The sequence below is a fragment of the Syngnathus leptorhynchus genome, chromosome 15 (assembly GCF_054491065.1).
Source record: "Syngnathus leptorhynchus isolate UIUO chromosome 15, UIUO_Slep, whole genome shotgun sequence".
Lineage (NCBI taxonomy): Eukaryota > Metazoa > Chordata > Actinopteri > Syngnathiformes > Syngnathidae > Syngnathus > Syngnathus leptorhynchus.
The window spans coordinates 585,893-605,116 of NC_141209.1; the positions used below are offsets into that span (position 1 = coordinate 585,893).

At 47.8% G+C, this 19,224-nt stretch overlaps 1 protein-coding gene across 10 annotated transcripts in view; it reads left to right on the plus strand.

Moving 5' to 3' along the window:
- The window catches only part of ralgapa1 (Ral GTPase activating protein catalytic subunit alpha 1), a 31,941-nt gene that overhangs the window by 1,319 nt on the left and 11,398 nt on the right, over nt 1-19,224 (plus strand). For 3 of the 10 annotated variants that reach the window (XM_085932159.1, XM_085932163.1, XM_085932165.1), the window contains exons 2-42: nt 409-519; nt 709-758; nt 870-927; nt 999-1,042; nt 1,138-1,315; nt 1,482-1,597; nt 1,849-1,987; nt 2,053-2,261; nt 2,354-2,671; nt 2,774-2,944; nt 3,236-3,307; nt 3,375-3,523; nt 3,665-3,788; nt 3,865-4,011; nt 4,100-4,190; nt 4,274-4,438; nt 5,492-7,219; nt 7,417-7,431; nt 9,112-9,236; nt 9,369-9,603; nt 9,781-9,948; nt 10,044-10,202; nt 10,278-10,471; nt 10,549-10,647; nt 10,753-10,908; nt 11,020-11,148; nt 11,220-11,345; nt 11,722-11,780; nt 11,922-12,030; nt 13,115-13,225; nt 13,289-13,357; nt 13,441-13,578; nt 13,680-13,863; nt 14,653-14,771; nt 14,962-15,081; nt 15,189-15,813; nt 15,882-15,997; nt 16,102-16,226; nt 17,613-17,684; nt 17,762-17,885; nt 18,054-18,209. In XM_085932159.1, coding sequence (XP_085788285.1) covers nt 409-519; nt 709-758; nt 870-927; nt 999-1,042; nt 1,138-1,315; nt 1,482-1,597; nt 1,849-1,987; nt 2,053-2,261; nt 2,354-2,671; nt 2,774-2,944; nt 3,236-3,307; nt 3,375-3,523; nt 3,665-3,788; nt 3,865-4,011; nt 4,100-4,190; nt 4,274-4,438; nt 5,492-7,219; nt 7,417-7,431; nt 9,112-9,236; nt 9,369-9,603; nt 9,781-9,948; nt 10,044-10,202; nt 10,278-10,471; nt 10,549-10,647; nt 10,753-10,908; nt 11,020-11,148; nt 11,220-11,345; nt 11,722-11,780; nt 11,922-12,030; nt 13,115-13,225; nt 13,289-13,357; nt 13,441-13,578; nt 13,680-13,863; nt 14,653-14,771; nt 14,962-15,081; nt 15,189-15,813; nt 15,882-15,997; nt 16,102-16,226; nt 17,613-17,684; nt 17,762-17,885; nt 18,054-18,209 — 7,403 coding nt within the window. Of the gene's footprint in view, nt 1-408; nt 520-708; nt 759-869; nt 928-998; nt 1,043-1,137; nt 1,316-1,481; nt 1,598-1,848; nt 1,988-2,052; nt 2,262-2,353; nt 2,672-2,773; nt 2,945-3,235; nt 3,308-3,374; nt 3,524-3,664; nt 3,789-3,864; nt 4,012-4,099; nt 4,191-4,273; nt 4,439-4,835; nt 4,992-5,491; nt 7,220-7,416; nt 7,432-9,111; nt 9,237-9,368; nt 9,604-9,780; nt 9,949-10,043; nt 10,203-10,277; nt 10,472-10,548; nt 10,648-10,752; nt 10,909-11,019; nt 11,149-11,219; nt 11,346-11,721; nt 11,781-11,921; nt 12,031-13,114; nt 13,226-13,288; nt 13,358-13,440; nt 13,579-13,679; nt 13,864-14,652; nt 14,772-14,961; nt 15,082-15,188; nt 15,814-15,881; nt 15,998-16,101; nt 16,227-17,612; nt 17,685-17,761; nt 17,886-18,053; nt 18,210-19,224 lie in introns of all 10 variants that reach the window. The other 7 variants (XM_085932169.1, XM_085932168.1, XM_085932162.1 and 4 more) reach the window with 6 other exon arrangements.

A 19,224-nucleotide genomic window follows, 5' to 3' on the forward strand; every position in this document is an offset into this window, starting at 1 on the left:
CAAAATTCACATGGGCACAATAAGGTGTGGCACAGTCTATTATGCAGAAAGATGTCTTAGTACATGTTGACACAATCCTCACAGGAAACTCATTTTAGTGTCCAGCCCCAAATATTAGGACATCGACATTACCGCAGTAAATTATAAGTACCAAGACTGACTGCAGCAAACAAATGACATACTTCACAAGTTAGTTGCCCTGACTACTACTCCATTTCTTGTTGTGTTTTTTTCTACATTCTTTTTGTGGTTGGCAAATACTTTTGATGCATTAGCAACATCTTCTTTAACAACAACGATTTACTATTTAAGGCACAATAAGCGTCCCAATTGGTTTGGGATGTTATAAGTGATTCAAGCAAATGGATCAAGAGTTCCATTTCTTATATGTGGCTAATTCTTTTGCAGAAAATGCAGAGCCGCCAGAGCTGAAGCAGTTCTTTGACCTGAACTACTCCCATATCTACTATGTTTTCTTTGAGAACTTTGTCACCATTGAGGTTAGCCTCAAGCAAAAGGGTGAGTTATAGTACACTTTTCTAATGCAGTACCACTAAGTGGCACGCCTTGTGAAGCAAGCAGCCTGCATCCTTATTCGGTCTTCCTATGGATCCTTATAAACAAACATTTGCATTCAAATGTGTTCAAACCGACACTTGATAAAAAATTATGATTGTTTTTTTAATTCTTCCCACTGCCATGTTTTAGGTCACAAGTCTCAGAGGGAGGAGTTGGACTCCATCCTCTTTATTTTCGAGGTATAGTACTTGGATCTTGTTAGAGGGCTCATAATGTGTCATGATTTTTCAATTTTATGGGGAAATAATGACAGAAGCATTGATACTATGCTTTTTTTTTTTTTATTTCAGAAAATCCTCCAGCTCCTCCCAGAGAGAATCCAAAGCCGATGGCAGTTTCACAGCATCGGTAAGAAATGCAGCCTTTACTAAATGTGTGAGATCTGACGATATGATTTGTTGGACACATTTCTTTTTCAGGACTGATCTTGAAGAAGCTGTTGCACACCGGTAACTCTTTAAAGGTATTTGATTTCTTTATGTGTACTCTTTTTTTTTTTTCCTCTTCCTTTTGCTATTAAAATGCACTCATTTGTTTGCTTTGTCGTGCGCGCTGCAGATCCGTCGAGAAGGTGTGCGCTTGTTCCTGCTGTGGATGCAGGCGTTGCAGAGTAATGCTCAACGCGAGCAACTCTGTATGTTTGCCTGCCTAATTCCTGGCTTCCCGGCTCCGCTCTGCCATGGGACTCCACGTACTTTGGACACTCTGATCAACCCACCGCTGAGCTTAACTGAGAGTGAGTAACTCCAGTGATTCCTTCCATACGTTGTATGTGTGAGAATATGGATCAAAAGTTCCTCTGTATGAAAAGAGCTCACTTGATTTCTTTTTTTTTTTTTTTTTTTCATCTAATATAATAATGATCTCACTTCAAAAATGTTTTTTTCGATTCCACCTTTCAGCTCAAGTAACCCCAGAGGAGATCACGCCACTGGTACATCCCCAGTCAGGTGACAAGAACCAGGAGGACCTTACCGCTTACTTTTTGGAAGCACTACTGAAATACATGGTAAACCAGGTATTATCATGATTTCTTACTAACACAACATAATCGCGCCATGTGGCATTTCTGGTTTTGCCCAATATGATTTGTCATGAAAACAAATCAAGCTTTACTAACCTTTTGTGCAGTTCCTAACTTCCATTTCCCATGTTCTCATGCTGTCATTGTGCCATGTCAACAAAGGAGCTGTTCTCCGTTTGAGCCTATTTTTGTTGGTATACTCGGCAAAAACAAACGCTTGTTTTGTGTTTGTGTCTTCCAACCAGGCCAAGTCTTTGGAGTGGCGTTGTAAAGAGAATCATGAACGTGGCTTTAGCTTCCTCTTTGGTCACTTCAGGAAATTTTACCTTCCTCACATCTTTCCCAACTTTGCTTTGGAAACAAGTCTCTACAACCCCATACTAGGTGAGTAAGCCACGCCTTAGGTAGGCACTCCACTCCATACGGCCGACGCATCTTTTTCCTTTCAGAGGTTCCTCCCATGCGTCCAAAACCCTATTACAGTGTGGTGCGCAGGGAGCAGGACGGTGGCGAAGTTCTCTATTGCACCAAGGAAAGTTTTCTTCAAGCCCGAGTTATCTTCATCCGCTGGCTGGTTTCTTTTTGGCTGGAGCCGCGACCCAACACGCACACACTGATTCCTGGGACAGAAGGTGAAAACATCCCCAAGAACATACAGGTAATACACTTAAGTTCAAACCATCATGGAGGCCTAGATGCTGACTTTTACAAAGCGAGAGGTCACAAGACTTGGTTTTCATCCGTCGACAGCGAGCAGCAGCCGGACTCGCCGCTCGCTCTGCCGGCAGCTCGGAGGACGGCAGTGTCACCGGATTGAGGCCCGACAACCATCTTGAAGGGAGCGCCGGCTTATCCGGTCCAGGGGGAGGCAGCTCGGGCCTCAGTAGCGGCCCCACGGGGGAATCGGAACAATGCCACTCCAACACGTCCACGTTGACAGAGCGGGAGCCGAGCTCCTCCTCGCTGTGTTCTATGGACGAAGAGCAGCTGACAGACATGGAGGTGGTTCGAAGAGTCCTAACCAGCTCCAGAACCAGCATCAACTTCATCACCGAGATCTTCAGACAGGTGAAGGAGCAGTTGCGTCGCCCGCCAGTTCAGCACGTCAGACACAAGCTCAACCTTACCCTAGAGCGTTCACGTCGGACACTTCTCTCGCTACCTCTGCAGGCCTTTCTCCTTCCAATGTGTGAAGCTGCGGCGATGCGCAAAGTGGTCCGTGTTTACCAGGAGTGGATCTCCATGGAGGACAAGCCAGTATTTATGAAAGAGCCAGAGGAAGGCCTGTATCCCATAGCAACAGCCAATAGTATGGACACAGGCTCAGAGAAAGACGAGGAGGTAACAAATGTGGTCAAATCGCTCACGTATTGGGGAACGCCCGCACAGCGATCCATTTTTGCCGGGGACTTTCTCTCCCACTTTGTCAACTCACTCGACACCTTTCAAGTCAAGTAAAATAGTAGAAAAACAATGAGCCCGATACAAAAATCTTCTCCGCAACTGAAAACTCTTCTTTATGTGTTACATTGTGCAAGGAAGGCTCAATTGGCAAAGCAAAAGCAAAATATTTTACACGAGGTGTTTGTAGAATGTTCTTTGAACTTGCCTTCATCTGTTTTCTCTCGTAAGGGAATCAATCAAATGGTTGATAGTGAATTGTTGGAGTATAGCATTCACGCAGGAGTTCAGACGACACTACAGGTAAGGAGCGTCCATCCCCAGTTGTACAAGCGGACTTGACATCATAAGTGTTGTGTCTTCTCTCTAGGTGTTTATCACCCATTCCTCCAATGTTTTTTTAATGGAGCCGGCCAACGACATCAAGTTCCTTCTCGAGGAGCACGTGGACATGTGCAAGCGAGTCTTAAACATCTACCGCAGCCTTGTCATGCACGAGACCATGGACCAGAAAACATGGTAAGGACTAAAGAGGGACACAAATGGGGGAGCTTGCAAATAAGCAGCAAACGTCCATCATAATTCTTTTGCATTCAACAAAAACAAATACTCGCTCAAAGTGCATCCATCACAACTAGCGCCTTCTCTGTTTATTTGTAGGGAGCAGATCTTACTTGTCCTGTTGAGAGTGACAGAGTCAGTGATGAAGAGACCCCCATCCATTATGCCCCATGGCAAGAAGTGCAACACACTGTCGGGAAGGCTGGCTGGTCCCATCTTTCAGGTAGGGAGGCGTCGCTTGAATGGTGCAGAATGGTTTTCATCCCTCTCTCTCTCTCTCTCTCTCTCTCTGTGCGCAGACGTTGATTGTCGCTTGGATTAAGGGGAATTTAAACGTCTACATCAGCAGAGAACTATGGGATGACCTCCTCTCAGTTCTCTCTTCTCTTACCTGCTGGGAGGAGCTGGTAACCGAATGGTCCCTCACCATGGAGACGCTGACAAAGGTGAAAGAAGAAACTTTGGAAGAATGTTCAACTCGCGGTGTTCCCACACTGGCGCTGCGCTTCAATCCTGTGTATCATTGCGCTTTAGGTGTTGGCCAGGAACCTGTACAGTGTTGATTTGAATGAGCTCCCCCTGGACAAGCTCAGTGAGCAAAAGCAGAAGAAACACAAAGGAAAAGGTTGCTCGAGCACTCACCAGACGTTGTTAAAGTTTGTTGTTCTTAAAGAGCATGGCGCTAAGCGTCCTCTCGCGATACTTCAGGTATAGGTTCAGAAGGCCAGCGGCAGATAGTGGATCGCTCCTTCTCTAAAGGTTGGAGCCGAGACCAACCGGCTCAGGCGGCCGCCATGAGACAACGCAGCGCCACCACCGCTGGCTCGCCGGGCATCGAAAAGGCCCGCAGCATTGTTCGCCAAAAGACAGTAGGTGAGTCTGGAGAAGGAGAAATGCATCCTACCTAAACGTTAGGGGGGGCTCACATTCATAAGCAGAGACATCTGTTCATTGGTCCCCCCCCCCCCCCCCCCAAAAAAAAAAAAAACAACAACAGCAACTTTTGACGCTTGGCGGTAGTTTTGCCTTTGTGTTTTTCCTCCTGTTCTAACTTTGTACTGGGCTTTTCAGAAGAGATAGCGCTCGTCACCTGCCTCTCCCAATTTTCACGCACCTAGCTCACTCCTCCCTCACCTTCCCTTTCTCTTGGCCTCACTTTCCGCCCCTTTGCGTTGATGTTCCCAAACACCGTCCTCATTTCTCTTCCTACTTTCCTTGCCCCCTTTCCTTTCCTTTCTTTTCTCTTTCTTCTTCCTCCTTACCTCTGTAGCTCTGCGAAGCTGTTCTACAGGGGACTCTCTGCTGTCCTCAGCCTTTATCCGCAGTGCCAAGAGTGCTCCTGCTCTGGCTCCGCCTCTACCTGTCCTCCTTCACCACCACCACCACCACCACCCTTTACTACCCCCCCTTGCCGACCAGCTAGCAGGTAGACTTTCTTTGCACTTCCTGATGGCCTGCCTTCTGCCTGCTGGAGTCTTCTCATATGTGTGAAAACAAATCTATGCTTGTGTGTAACAATGTCTCCCTTTTGCGCAAGTCGAGCAAGAATGATTCATTTCGCTCGTTTGTTCCTTTCCCCTTGCAAACGGCGCGTCCGATAGTGTACGATGAAATCAAAAGCTTTGACGAACTTTTCATTGTAAACATCTTGAGATGAAAGACCCAAAATTTGAAGACGATCAGCCAAATTCTCTAGATCGACCTGCACGAATGGCCAAAAATGGCACCAAATTCAATTCCAGTTTGGTTTAGGTTGTGCCCAACCCCGGTTGTTATGATGGTTGTGCCTCTTAATTTTCATAGATCTGGTTGAAGTGTACACCCTCCCCCCCCCTTGTACATTTGTCTTTTGATTATTTCCGGATGTGGTACGGATCACACAAATCTCCTCTAACGATGATCGTTTTGTGCCTCATCATTCGGCAGACCTGGAGGACCCGCCAATCACATCGCGGCCATCTCGGATGCGCCATTCTTCCCAGAGCGACGAGAACCCTCAGAGCTCGTGTTCGCAGGTGTTCCAGGGAGCGGCTCGCGAGCCCGATAACCCGGCCCCTTCGTCGCTGGCGAGAAGCAGCAGCGCCTCCGACGTCATGGAGCCTTTTATCGCCGAGCGGGTCAAAGGTGACGACCCACAGGGAGATCCCGGTAGCCTTCCGAACCCCACTGATACTAGCGATAGCGAGGCACTCCCATGTCCTTCCCACTCCTCTTGTCCTACCCCGCTTTCTCTCCCCAATGGTGTCGTTTCCTCAACCTCAGAGGACGCGAGCGAGTGCGGCCGCGTCGGCTGTCAAAGCCGAGATTCCAGTTGCGATTGGATAAGCCGCTGGGATTCTGCCTTTTCTGCCGATAAGGAGATGGACGGAGAGGAGAATGCCGTAACAAACGAGGACGATCTCTTCTCCTCAATTAGGCACTATCTCACTCACAAAGCGGCCGAGAGAAACGAGGCAGCCAAATTAGCGGCGAGTCTCGCATTAGAAAACGACATTCAAACGTCCGTCGCGGTGAAAAGCGACACGCCTACCGGGGAAACCGAATCCGTCCGAGAGGTGCAAAAGGTTGTTGACAGACAGATTTCCAAAGAAGATGGGCAGGTAAGTAATTCAGTTCGACACGGTAGCGTGGACTCGGCAGAGGAGATTGAGGCAGAACAGCGTAGCATTTACGAGTGTCTGGAAATGCAGTGTCAGTGGCCCTCGCTTGCTATGAAAGGGAATCTCCAAGGACACGATGAGGAGAAAGCCAAAGGGGAAGTAGTAGCAGTAGGTGGAGGAAACACAATCGACGGAGCAGATGGGGAAGGAAAAGGCGACTATTGGAGCGAAATGGGAGGAGAAGACAAAAATGACGCTCACCACACCGCCACAACTAAAAAGCCCTCTTCGCCTAAAACGGTCCAGTCGACCAGCGAAGCAATTCAAACTCCCCAAGACTCAGCCAAGCCCAAGATGAGCCGTAACGCCAAAAAGCATCACTCGGGCGGCGTCCACGTGAGCTTCAGACCTTCTACCGAGTCGGTCCAGTTCCACAACCCTCTGGAGAACAAAGAGGCCCACTGGAAAGCCAGGCTGCGGCGCCTCAGTCACTTTCACACTCATAGCCACTCGGCCGGGGAAAGGGCGGGAGCCGGGACGGGGACAGCGGGGAAGCAGGGAGCAGCCGGCGCTGCAGGTAAGTTGGCTGCTATGGCTCACAAGTCCGGGGGCCACGAGAGACTGCCGCTAGATGTGGCCAGGACAGCAGCTGTTGGGGACCTGGAAAACAGGACTGGCACCGGAGCAGGGGACAAGGACAAACGTCAGCACCCGGCGGGATCCGCTTTGGTGCCCGAGACCCACTTTGAGGTCATAACGAGCAGTTCTGGCGTGCGAGGCCGATTGGGACGCTCCGCCTTACGTTCTCGGGCTTCCCGTTCTCGCTCCCAGGAGCCCGGCAGCTCCGTCTCCCGCCACCACCAAGGGGCTCTTCTCGGTGGGGTGTATAAGACGGTGGTTCACGCTTTGTCCACCAAGCCCCGTCCCCGAGGTCAGGGGTCGTCCCAAGGATCGTCGCCGCAGCGGCAAGGGCGGGCCGCAATGGGTGACGCTTCACTAAGAGACCTCTACTCCCATGTCCTGGGCTACTTTGGACGAAAGTCGACCACGCCAGGTGAGGATCGCAGCGGACAAAGTGCTCACAACGGGCACGACAGCAGTCCAACAACACCAGTGGACAAGACAAATACTCACAAAACACAAACATCATATTTTCCTTTGTGGCTGTTTAACTGGTTTGTTATGACGGAATGACTTTTTTATTTATTCTTTTTATGGCTGAAACTCATCATCTTGCTGCTGGACTGAAAGTGTTTCCTCTTGAACGTGAGCCCCCCTCCTCCAGCCTGCCGCCACCTACTGAAGAGCCCTTCTCCTCCCATAACCTGTTCCCCTATCTGAGAGGCCCTCTCCGCCTCTCTTACTGTCCTCCTTCTCAGGGTTGTGGGATTCTGATGTGCTCCTTTCCCCCCCCCCCCCCCCCCCCCCTGCTCGCCGTAAAAATGCATGTAACCTTGTGCCCACCTCACCTCCTTCCGGGACTGCCTCAGCTCCACAGAAGAAAACAACAGCCCCCCCCCCCCCTCTCCCCCTAAAAAAAAAAAAAAAAGCCCCATACAAATCCATTCTAAATTTTTTACAATATGTTTGGATGGCAAATAATTTTAATCAGTTAAAGTAGGGTTAAATGATATCTGCTTGAATAATAGTCATCATAATGATAATAATTATCAATGGTCATAGCATATTTTTGTAGTTTCCCTCCTAAACCACTAGATTGCAGCATAAATCTAACATTTTGTTGCTCTGTATTTTATTTTCAGAGCAGCTGGTTAAATGTACTTTGTAATCAGCTGCACATTTTTTTTCACAATTGCAAAGGTCATCATTTCTTCTCAGATTTGCCAGTATATTTGAGCGCAGTGACTCATACATTTAAATGCCCATGATGCCACATTGACTTTCTTTCTTTCTTTCATATATGCGCAATCCTTGCTTATTTGTGCCAAACATTTTTTCAGGCCTTTATTTATTTATCCATCCATTTGTTGGGTTGCTCGTGTGCATGATGCCACAGTGAGTTTTGTTTTTACCAAATAGTCCACCGCCTAAATGCGTAGTCCACATATGTTCCCCCCCCCATTCGTTTTGGTCCGTTGTACGGCTGTTTGTTTGGCCCTTGTGTCTGTTCAATTCTGTGGCTTCTGATGGTTCTTAAGCTCTAACTGAAAGCATCATTGCACTAAACATTTGCATGACTCAATCTGCTAATATTCACATTTCGTTGGCTACTACTAGAATATTTGACCCATAGTCTGTGGCTAATATATACAAGATAAGGGCGAAAACTGTTGAAAGATCCTATACTTCAATCCCACCAAACACTTTGTGATGAACTACAGCATAAACATCCTGTGACTTAAGTCAGCCTTGATGAATAGCTTAAAAAGAAATCTTTCCAAAAGACACTAGCCATGTGCCAAGTCTTTAATCTCAATTTTCTAACGGTCCTGGAGATCCCCTGTCCAGTCTGTTGTCCGTGTTACCCTTTTCCAACGCTTGATCATTAGCACAGAGCTTTGCGTACCTGTGTTAGTTGAGTTTGCTTATCTGGAGCCTTGTAGAAATAAAAAAAGAGTGGCCTGATAATAATGTAGCCGTTTGTATTTTGAAATGAAGTTGACAGTAGGCAGCTTGCTTTTTTGTGCATGGTGGTGTGTATTAACTGCATTGCTTCTCTGGTGGACTTGCTTGCTGCGTCGTGGCTTATTTTTAACAGTTGGTCGACCATTCACTTACTGGAGGGCCTCGCGTACATATACTACATACAATAGTTAGCATTCTGCAAATTTAGTATGAAGTAACTGTTGCATTATTTTCCCTCCACAACACACCAGACACTGTGCTAGTCAATATTAGCCACATAATAGTCTTTGTTTACTGAGTGTTAATGTGAACATAACTATGAGTGTTAAGTTTCTCTTTCTTTCTTTTCTTTCTGTGTAGCCAACAAAGAGGAGGTGCTACAGAAGGCACGTCCCGTCTCCACTGATGTTGGAAATAGCAATCCTAATTTCTCTGATCTCATGGATGAGTTCATCCAGGAAAGACTTCGGGCTAAAGGAACAGTGGTCAGTAGCCAAAAGTGCACATGGACAGTGTATATCACTTTTTATTTTTATCTTCAATGTGAAGTGAGTCACCTTTCTGTTTGATTTGCTGACGGTGTCACAATGATCACAGTTCTCTATCTTTCTCTTTAGGAGAGGCGTGGCAGCAGCCCGGGCAGTCTAGAAATTCCACAGGACCTGCCGGAGCTACTTGAGGCCGGCCAGAGTCCCGGATCTCGAGCCCCAGATGACCCGAGACCGATTGACGATCCAGGGGTTCCTTCAGAGTGGACATCTCCCGCCAGTGCCAGTGGCTCAGATGTTGTCAGTTCTGACAGTCAATCAGACTCATTTAATGCTTTTCAGTACCCCGCGTGCAAATTTGATAGTGAGTGCCTTCCGTGTCAATATTTGAAAAAGGAATTGATCTATAGTTGCCTCAAGACACCAGCTTTAAAGTTCATGTACTTGATTTTATATTTCTGCACTTTAAGTGGAAATGATCTCTGTTATATTTCATCTTCAAACTAAAACGCTTATGTGTGCCACTTTCCCCTTTGACTAGATTTTGCCTTTAATTCGGAACCCTTTGGCGGTGGAGATCGAGGAAGCTCCCTGGACCAGGACAGCCTGGGAGGTGGCGTTGCTTGTGACGAGCATGAAGTGGCAAGTTTGACGACGCTCCACATTGACTCCGAGACCAGTAGCCTCAGCCACACAGTCACCGTCACTGGTTTGTACACTGGGTTCTGGTCAAAAGAGGCGTTGCTATCACAACTGCTCCAATTGTTTGACATAAAGCAGCTGATTGTTTGTGTTGATGTCCAGGTTCTGAGAGCGCCTCTCCCATGCACTCTCTCGGGGGCTCTCGTTCACAGACGCCTTCTCCAGCGACGCTGACGGCAGAGCACATTGCTCGCACGCACGCGCACTTGCAGCTGGATCAAAAACTCCACAACTCGGTGCTGCAGACTCCCGATGATCTTGGTAATCGCCCGCGCGCACGTTAGGCAAGGTTGTTTTTCATTGACGATGGCTTGGCTTGGCTTGGCTCGTTGCTAGAAACCACGGAGTTCCCCGGTGAGGACTGTAGCGTGATGGCAGGTGGCTCCCTCACCGGATGGCACGCAGATGTTGCTACAGTAATGTGGCGGAGAATGCTGGGTATCTTGGGAGATGTGAATAGCATCAAAGACCCAGAGATCCACGCTCAGGTCTTTGACTACCTGTGCGAACTCTGGCAAAACCTGGCAAAGGTGTGGACACGGACTCGCAAGTCACACGACTGCCAGGAAAGGGCCGGAGTCCAAATTTGATTGTGGAATATTTTCAGATCAGAGATAATTTGGGCATTTCTCATGACAACCAGTCATCTCCCCCACCTCCGGTTCTGATCCCGCCTCTTCGAATCCTCACTCCATGGCTCTTTAAGGTAAGCAAGACTCCAGTTCGCAACAACAGCCAGTCGCGTATTGATCAAATCAAGCTCGATCGGCTCGTGTGTGTCGAGAAGCTCACGTCTTCACGTTTGACCCAGGCCACCATGCTGACGGAGCGCTACAAACAGGGAAAGCTTCATGCCTATAAGCTGATCTGCAGGATTATGAAGAGACGCCAAGATGTGTCCCCAAACACAGACTTTCTCACTCACTTCTACAACATTATGCACCAAGGACTGCTGCACCAAGACCAGGTCCAGCAAGCAAAGCACTTCTCCTTGAAGTTAACATTTTGACAAGTAGCAGCATGGACGCAAAAAAGATGTGACCGCTCGTTTTCTTTCTTTCTTTCTTCTTCAATGTAGGACATTGTCAACACCATCATCAAGCACTGCAGTCCCAGGTTTTTCAGTATTGGTCTACCTGGAGCCACCATGTTGATTCTTGACTTTATCATCGCGGCTTCAAGAGTCACCTCTTGCTCATCGTTAAACGTAATGACTTTGCAACATGTCAGCAAAACAAATAACGCGTAATCCATACTTCTGGTCTTCTCCCTGTCAAGGCTCCGAGAGTGGAAGCCCAGATCCTTCTGGGATCCCTGGTGTGCTTCCCCAACTTCTACGGGGAGCTCCCCGCACTTCACCCCACCACGGCCGATGTGGCGCTTACCATGTTCCCCGACGTTAAGGTAAGGCAAAGCTGCGTGTGGTCCTCCTCTCTGCACCGGTGTCCTGGCACTAATGTCTCATCAGTCATTCTTTTGACAATTCAACCAGCCAATGGCTGTAATCTTGTTGTTGTTGTTGCCGCTGCTGCGTAAACTGCTCTTGTCATGCACGGCAGCGTCTCAGGCTTGCTCGGTGTTTCCAGACGAGGCAGAAATGTTTTGAATCACTAAGCAGCCATTATCTCTGAGGGACAGGAAGCGTTTGTCTCTGTAATATTCATATCTGGTGACGTCGTTCTTTAAAGCTATTTTATTTCCCCCAATCGGTCATGTTACTTCACTAATGGTTGGACATCAACCCATCTTGACATGTTTCTCTCGTGCTTTGTTTTTCCAGGAGCACATTATCAAAACGATAATGACCTCTGCCAGGGAAGAACCCTCTGCTCCTGCCAGGTAGATATGCATTTTATAATGCCAAACATACGCTAGCTAAGTGGTGTGTTTCGAAAACATCCGATTTACATTGTCTTCTCATGTTTGAAAAAGTCCAATTGTCATCTCTTGGCAGATAACGTGTGGTGTTTGATTTGTTAGGTGTGTGGCTTTGTGCTGTCTGGGGATCTGGCTATCTGAGGAGTTGGCTCGCGGCACTCAACATCCACAAATTAATGATGCTCTGAATGTCATCTGTGTTACTCTAAAGGTCAGTCGTCATTTGAACCACCAAGTACAATTTTTGCTCAGTAAAATTCGCATCATCTCGTCAAATATTTGTCTTTTCACTTTGGCGTACAGTTGAGAAAGCCATAATGCGGTTGCTTGCTCCGCTCGGTGCTCCGCTCGGTGCTCCGCTCGGTGCTCCGCTCGGTGCTCCGCTCGGTGCTTCTTGTAATGAATTGTGCAAACGGGCTGCTACGTATTCCAATGTATGAAAATCAAAGTGAAGGTCATTGAATTGCTCTGGCTGCTGCACACTGGGCAGCTGGTTTGTCTGTGGATTTAACACGGCAGGTCTGCACGGAGCCAGGCTATGATGGAAAATGGATTTTTTTGTGTGTGCGTGTCGGCCGGCGAACCTGCCTCAGTGGCTCTGTAGAGACTGTTGTGTTTCAGCCCACCAGGCTGGGAGGCCTGTGCATTGGGAGAGACGCTGTCCAAATTTGCACCCGTGTCATCCGCAGCCAAGTGGACTCACACACACACACACACACACATACCTTTTCCACCTTGGAATCCCTCGCCTGTGTATCGGAAGCCAATAGTCGAGTGGAGCCAGTGCTGCGGAACACACTTGCAAACCCTGGACTGTCAATATGTTTGGTCCTTCTTCAGATAGGAGGCCCGTCCAGGGGGCGCGCTGCAAGCTCTCTTCCAAACACACTTAACGCTATCGCGCGCACACATCTTCACGTCTACTTTTGCCTTCCCGCTGTCGGCGGCCCAGCCGTGGGCTGTGTGACATGCGCACACTATCGCGCGAGCACACACACACACACACACACACACACACGGATAAAGCTTGAGGGATTGTTGTCATATTTCCACGCAGTGCCACTTGCTTTAGTTCTCATCTCAATACATCCGTTGATCTGAAGGGATTTATTTGTAAATGATAATCCTCTTTCGAGACCATGCGAATTCTCGCGAATAAAAGTTTTCAATCACAATATTTTAATGCTGTTAAAATGCTGTTCTCAGTTTTAACGCATTATGCGGCATGTGGTAAATAATAGTCTCATCATAAGATTATTATATTGACATGAAGTGACTTTTTTTCCCCACCCCAGTACTCCAACAAGAATGTTGCACTGGTGGCCTCAGACATTCTTCACCTTTTGATCAGTTACGTGGATCATCTTCAGAAATTTCCCCCTGACACTCCAAAGAAGATAGTAGAGGTGAGACAAATGATCATCGCCCTGATCATTCTTTGTCGTCGGCCTGACGTTGTTCTTTCCTAGATTCTGATTGCCACCATAACACACCTGCTACCTACAACCGAGTCCTCGCCTCACGAACTGGACAAGAGGGTAGCACGAACACACACACACTGCACATTTCCACGTAATGCTCTTTATGTTGTTATAAAAAGTCTCACTCACCTCTTGTGCAGCTGGTTGTGTCCCTCCTGTTGTGTCTGTTGGATTGGGTGATGGCTCTCCCTCCAAAGACTCTCCTTCAAGCTGTTCAAACGCGCAGCCCCCCAGATAAGGACCAGCCGCCAAAGACCCTGCTCAGCTGCATTTATAAGGTTTGATCTTACACATCCTCACAAATATCTTTACCAAAGTCAACCTTTTTTTTTTTCCCCTCTCTCTCTCTCTCTCTCTCTCTCTCTCTCTCTCTTTCCAGGTTTTGCACGGCTGTGTGTATGGAGCTCAGTCCTTCAGCAGCCCCAAGTATTATCCACTGCAGCTATCAGATCTGTCAAGTTCAGACTACGATCCCTTTTTGCCATTAGAGAGCCTTCGAGAGCCCGAACCGCTGCACAGTCCAGAATCTGAGCGCTCCAGCAAACTCCAGCCTGTCACTGAAGGTATATATATTATTTCATATCCAATCGAAATCCAGTGGATCGGGCCGTAGTATACGTTGTAGAAATTGTGCCGGGCATCTTCCGTGAGGCAGTTGCACATCCTCTAGACCCTCCAGGGGTAGGTACGCCCCTCAGGGCAGCCTAAGATGTGGCAAGACTGAGTGGCAATACGTTCCCGATGGCCGGCAGGATGGCAAATGATATCAACGGGCACCGCTTGGACAGAGCGGAGCCGTCGTTAGGCCCCATGACAAATTAAAATGTGATTTATGGCGGACAGTCTGGGATTTTTTTATTTTTTTATTTACTGGCCCAAATGTCTCTTCCGATACTTGTGTTAAGAAAATAAATCCAATGTATTACATTTTGCCAAACATTGGATCCAAGGTGGAGAGCACCCAGAGGTCCCATGCCCTTAAGCGAGCTGCTGCTAGGAAAACTAACAGACGCTTGGCCCCAAGGCCTCAAAGTCTGGACACGAAGGCCGGCCGAGATTGTCGGGGACCTCGGTGGGCAGAGGTGCGAAGGTCCGCAAGCTGTCGCTCCGCTGTCAGCCTCTTCTGGGATTGGGCCGGCAGTAGTGTCTAGCAGCTGTCCTGTCATCCTCTTACTGTACACACACACACAACACAACAGTGTTGATCTTAGGCATTATGACATGTGTTTACAAAGCACAGCATTGTGTCAAACACAAACGGAATAAAAACAATGTTGATAACTTTCCAAATGTTTCACACACTTTCAGATCTGACCCTTCTGTTTTTTTTTTTTTGGGTCTTCTCTCTGTAGTCCGTAGTCGTATCCAACAGGGTCTGGTTTCCATTGCAGCCAGGACTGTTATTACCCACCTTGTCAACCATCTGGGGCATTACCCAATGTCCGGAGGGCCCGCCACTCTCTCCAGCCAGGTACTGTTCATTGATTTGAGAGAGTTTCTTTCCTGATATTATAGACCAAGGCGGGAAAAGTGGTCAGGATTCCAATGTCAAAAGGGCCACGAGATCAAAAGTCTATTTGTGGCACACCAGGGCCGGATGTATTTTCTCCATTTACAATATATGTCGGAACAATCTGCAATTTGCTCTGATTCATTTGTAGGTGTGCGAAAACCAGGACAACCCATACTGCGAGAGCGCAGATCTCGGCCCTGAACTCTTCCACTCGCCAAATCTACAGTTCCTGTCGTTAAATGGCTCCACGCTGCTCTCAGTGCTTCAGGTAACTTTTCTTTTCTTTCTTGATGATGCCAAAATCCCTGGCAGTGCTGGTGTTCTTGAAGGTGTTGGATCGCAATAAAGTTTTTCTATTTTCTACATCTTTTCCAGATTCGCTCAGAGTCCGGCGTACCGGGAGGCGGAATGACAGCTGGGTTGTCCTCCGTTCCTGCTTGTGTTCGCGTTATTATTCGGGATGTGGCAGGAAAGCACTCCTGGGACTCGGCCGTCCTTTACGGGCCTCCGCTCTGCTCCCCAAGCAGCCCTGCACGCACAATCTTGACACACACACAATCCCCCCATAGCGCCTGTCTCCGTCTACGGAGCCCCACCAAAAAGATCCCGGAGGAGCGAAATGAAGGCAGCCAAGAAGACCATCAAGAAGAGTCAGAGGAGCGAGGAAATGCAAACCAAGCTCAAAGTCCTGAGTTGGAGGCAGAGATGGAGGAGGAGGAGGAGAAAGAGGTGAGCAATGTCTCTGAAGAAGAAGAAGAAGAGACTGTGCAACTACAAAGAGGTGGAGGAGAAGAGGAAGATGAGAAGCAGGTGGAAGGGAACAAGGAAAACATCGTAGATGCCGAGGTGGGCTTTGAGCAGCTTCTGGCTCCACCGCTGGCAAAACGGGTTTGTCGGGAGGTGGTTCCGGCGTGGGATACCCTGAGGGATGGAGATGACGCTCTGGACGAAATGCTGCAGTACCTCGGATACTCAAGTCCCGAGTGTCTACAGAGGGCAGGTACGGCGGACGGCACGCGGACCAGCCCAAAGCAATGCACGGCTAATCTGGACTCATTGCCCCGGCAGGAATGCCGCTCAACATCCCGGTCCCGCCACCGGCGTGCGTTTCAGAGAAGCAGGAGAACGACGTGATCGACGCCATCTTGAAGCAAAGCGCCGCTGAGCGAGAGTTTGTGCTCCATGTGCGTGGTGAAAAGATTTGATCGCTGCTTAGTTCTGATCAATTGTATGCACGGTGGCACTTTGGAAGAAGAGGGAGACATCACGTTGTGCTATTGTGTTTCAGAGAGGCGAGGAGTTAAACATGAGAGCAGTGGAACAGTGCGAATCGGAGACGCAGACACCTCAGTCGGCCTTCTACTACTGCAGACTCCTCATCAACATACTGGGACTCAACTCCTGGGAGAAAAGGTGAGACGAGCTTCATCGAGCGGCAAAGCCAACAATTAAGCTGCGAGCGCCGCCCAGCTAAAATGAATCCTTTCGTGCTCCCCGACGCACACTAAAGGGCTCGGTCTAGTTTGGAGTGTCAGAGAGATGTTTTTCCCCAACATGTTGGTAGGATTCTGTGGCCGTTTGGCTCTGTGCTAACTAAGAGCTGCCCCTAATTTGAGCATACTTTCCTTTCTTTGACTTTCTTTCCAGTCTATGCAGAAAAGGCTTGCTTTTGTTTCTCTTTGCTCAATTTGAATGAGGCCTAAAGTTCCCAAAATGGGTCTGTCCGGTGCTAATTAGACACCGTGCGCCGCATCCATTTTCTTCTCAGTGACTCCGGGCTTAACTACACAATGTTAAAGTATCAGTATAAATGTGTCTGGGCCGCTAATGGATGCTCATTGCTCTTTATCCAGAGAATTACACCGTCTGCATTCAGCCAGCACAATAGACTTCTTAACGCGCGCTGTGTGTTGTAATGAGCCTAGGAGGCCATTGATCGAAATCAACCCATCTGGGGGTGGGATAAAAGCTGGTGCTTGAGGCTGACAAAAGGAAGGGTGAAAAGCAAACCTGAAAACAGGATGCACAAATCTAAGAAAAAAAACGGAATTAAGCTCAAATATGGAAGACGTTAGTAGCATCAAATGATAGAATGTAAATAAATAAATGTTGCTTCACATATATTATTACTGGCCCATGGTGAGAGCCTGTCAGTCTTGTCTGCTCTTTTTTTTTCTCAATAATCCAAAGTGTAAATGGAGTCTTTGAGAGCGGAGAATGAGGCCATTACCGCATATCAGTTTAATAAAGAGCAAATTGCCGCTTCTTTGCTTTCTCTCTCTCTCTCTCTCTCTTCTTTTGTGTATTTTTTTTCCTCTTTCGCACTCATTCTTGAAGAGAAATGAATGATGTGTCATTATGAGTCCATTTCAAGCGTCATCTGCTTCAGTCCTGGTTTGAAATCAGTGCTGCTGAAATTGGCGGCAGGCAGGCAGGCAGATCCTCTCAAGAAACCATCCCTGGATCTATCAGGTTACATGAAAAGGCTTTTGTCTTGAATAAATATAGAGTATCTGTCTTTGTATATTTTGACCCTGAAAGTGGAGATCACGCAATACTGTCTGTCGTTGGCTCAGAACTTCTCCAACCAAGAGAAGTTGTTTTGCTCTCGGTCGTATCGTTTTTGCAATTTTGCATTTTTCAGACCACAATGTTTTGGCCAATGATGTAGATAAGATAAAGATTTAAGATCATTGAATTTTCTCGGTTGGTCACTAACAAGCCTTCGGCAGCGTGACACGTTTTGAGCCAAGTTGCCAGGCCGACAGCTTTTTCCATGACTTGTTGTTGTTTTCTCAGGAGTAACTTTCATCTGTTGCGGAAGAATGAGAAACTATTGAGAGAGCTGAAGAACCTGGACTCGCGGCAGTGGTGAGATAACCGGCACCTTTTATTTTCTGTGCAATCAGCTTTGTCCAATACGTTTCTCCTCTTTTGTTGTGTTCTAGTCGGGAGACGCATAAAATAGCAGTTTTTTATGTCGCTGAAGGACAAGAAGACAAACACTCCATACTCACCAACACTGCAGGAAGCCAGGCATATGAAGACTTTGTCTCTGGACTGGGTTGGGAGGTCCGTCTCTATTTCCAATCAATAAGCAAGCCTCACTTAAAACTCCCGACATCCACTTGGGCCGCCAATATACTAACAGCAACAAATGAATGACCTTGTTTCTAAAAGTGGATGTACGTCTGAAATGAATTGTATTGTCGAACCTTACCAATGTTATGTCTTGCTTAGGTGGACCTGAGCACTCACTGTGGTTTCATGGGAGGACTCCAGAGGAACTGCAGCACAGGGCAGACCACACCTTATTATGCCACGTCTACAACAGAGGTCATTTACCATGTCTCAACTCGAATGCCTCACGACCAGGACCACAATCTCACAAAGAAGGTAAGCAACTTTTACTCGTCATTCGGGACACGCACGGGTGGATCCGAGTCAAAATGATTCCGCGAAGACCTTCAATGCGTCTGATGCAGACTGTGCTCGATGGCTTCAAAAACGCCATCAAATGTGATTCTCAATACACTATGCTAGTCTGAAGCTAGACTACATACATAGCAGTCAATTCGAGATGAACTGTTTTTCGCCATTTCCGATTTTTGTTTGTTTGTTTTTAAACGGCATTCCCCACAATAGAGGAACTTTGTTCACATACATATTTCGTGCTGCTCAGCCGACCATAATATTCTTCAATGTGGTCAAAAGATTGGCCCTCTTCTTAAATTCGTCATGAATTCATTTCAATTCAATAATATTCAATGAATTTTCACTGAGCACTGCCAAAGCCATGTAACTCATCTTCTGTTGAAATGAGAGCGGGTGGGTCATTTGCTCAGACCCGTTGGTGTCATTTGTTTTCTCCAACCCCATCCGCCCCACCGAGCCCATCTCCACGAGGGTTGCGGGCACGGTCTTTGGCTCCGCCCTGAAGCGGTTGCCGCTCCAGCCAATGATTTCTTGCAATTGCATCTGCATTTGCGTGTGGTGTTGAATTAACATCACAGCAGCCAGCTTTTGTGTTTGAGATGGTGTACGTGTTCGTGTTTGTGTGCACACCTGTCAACCCCCAGGCAGCGGGCACTCTGCACATGGCCGTAATGTCCCTTTAATCAGATCAAACTTCCTGCTTGTTGGCCTATCATGTCGCTGCAGGCTTCCGATTGGATTACTGCAGCCTGGCGCTGCACCATCCATTTCCCTGATCAGCTGATTGCTGATGGCTCCACCAAACAGACATACTCATAGACGTGTACACACACACACACACACACACACACACACGCACTTTTGAGAGGGTCCAGCAGCTCAGCTCTGACCCTATTGAAGAGGGCAAGCATAATGAAACTAAAAATGGACGCATGGTTAAAGTACAATAGGGTGCTCGGTTTTATCTGACATTGAG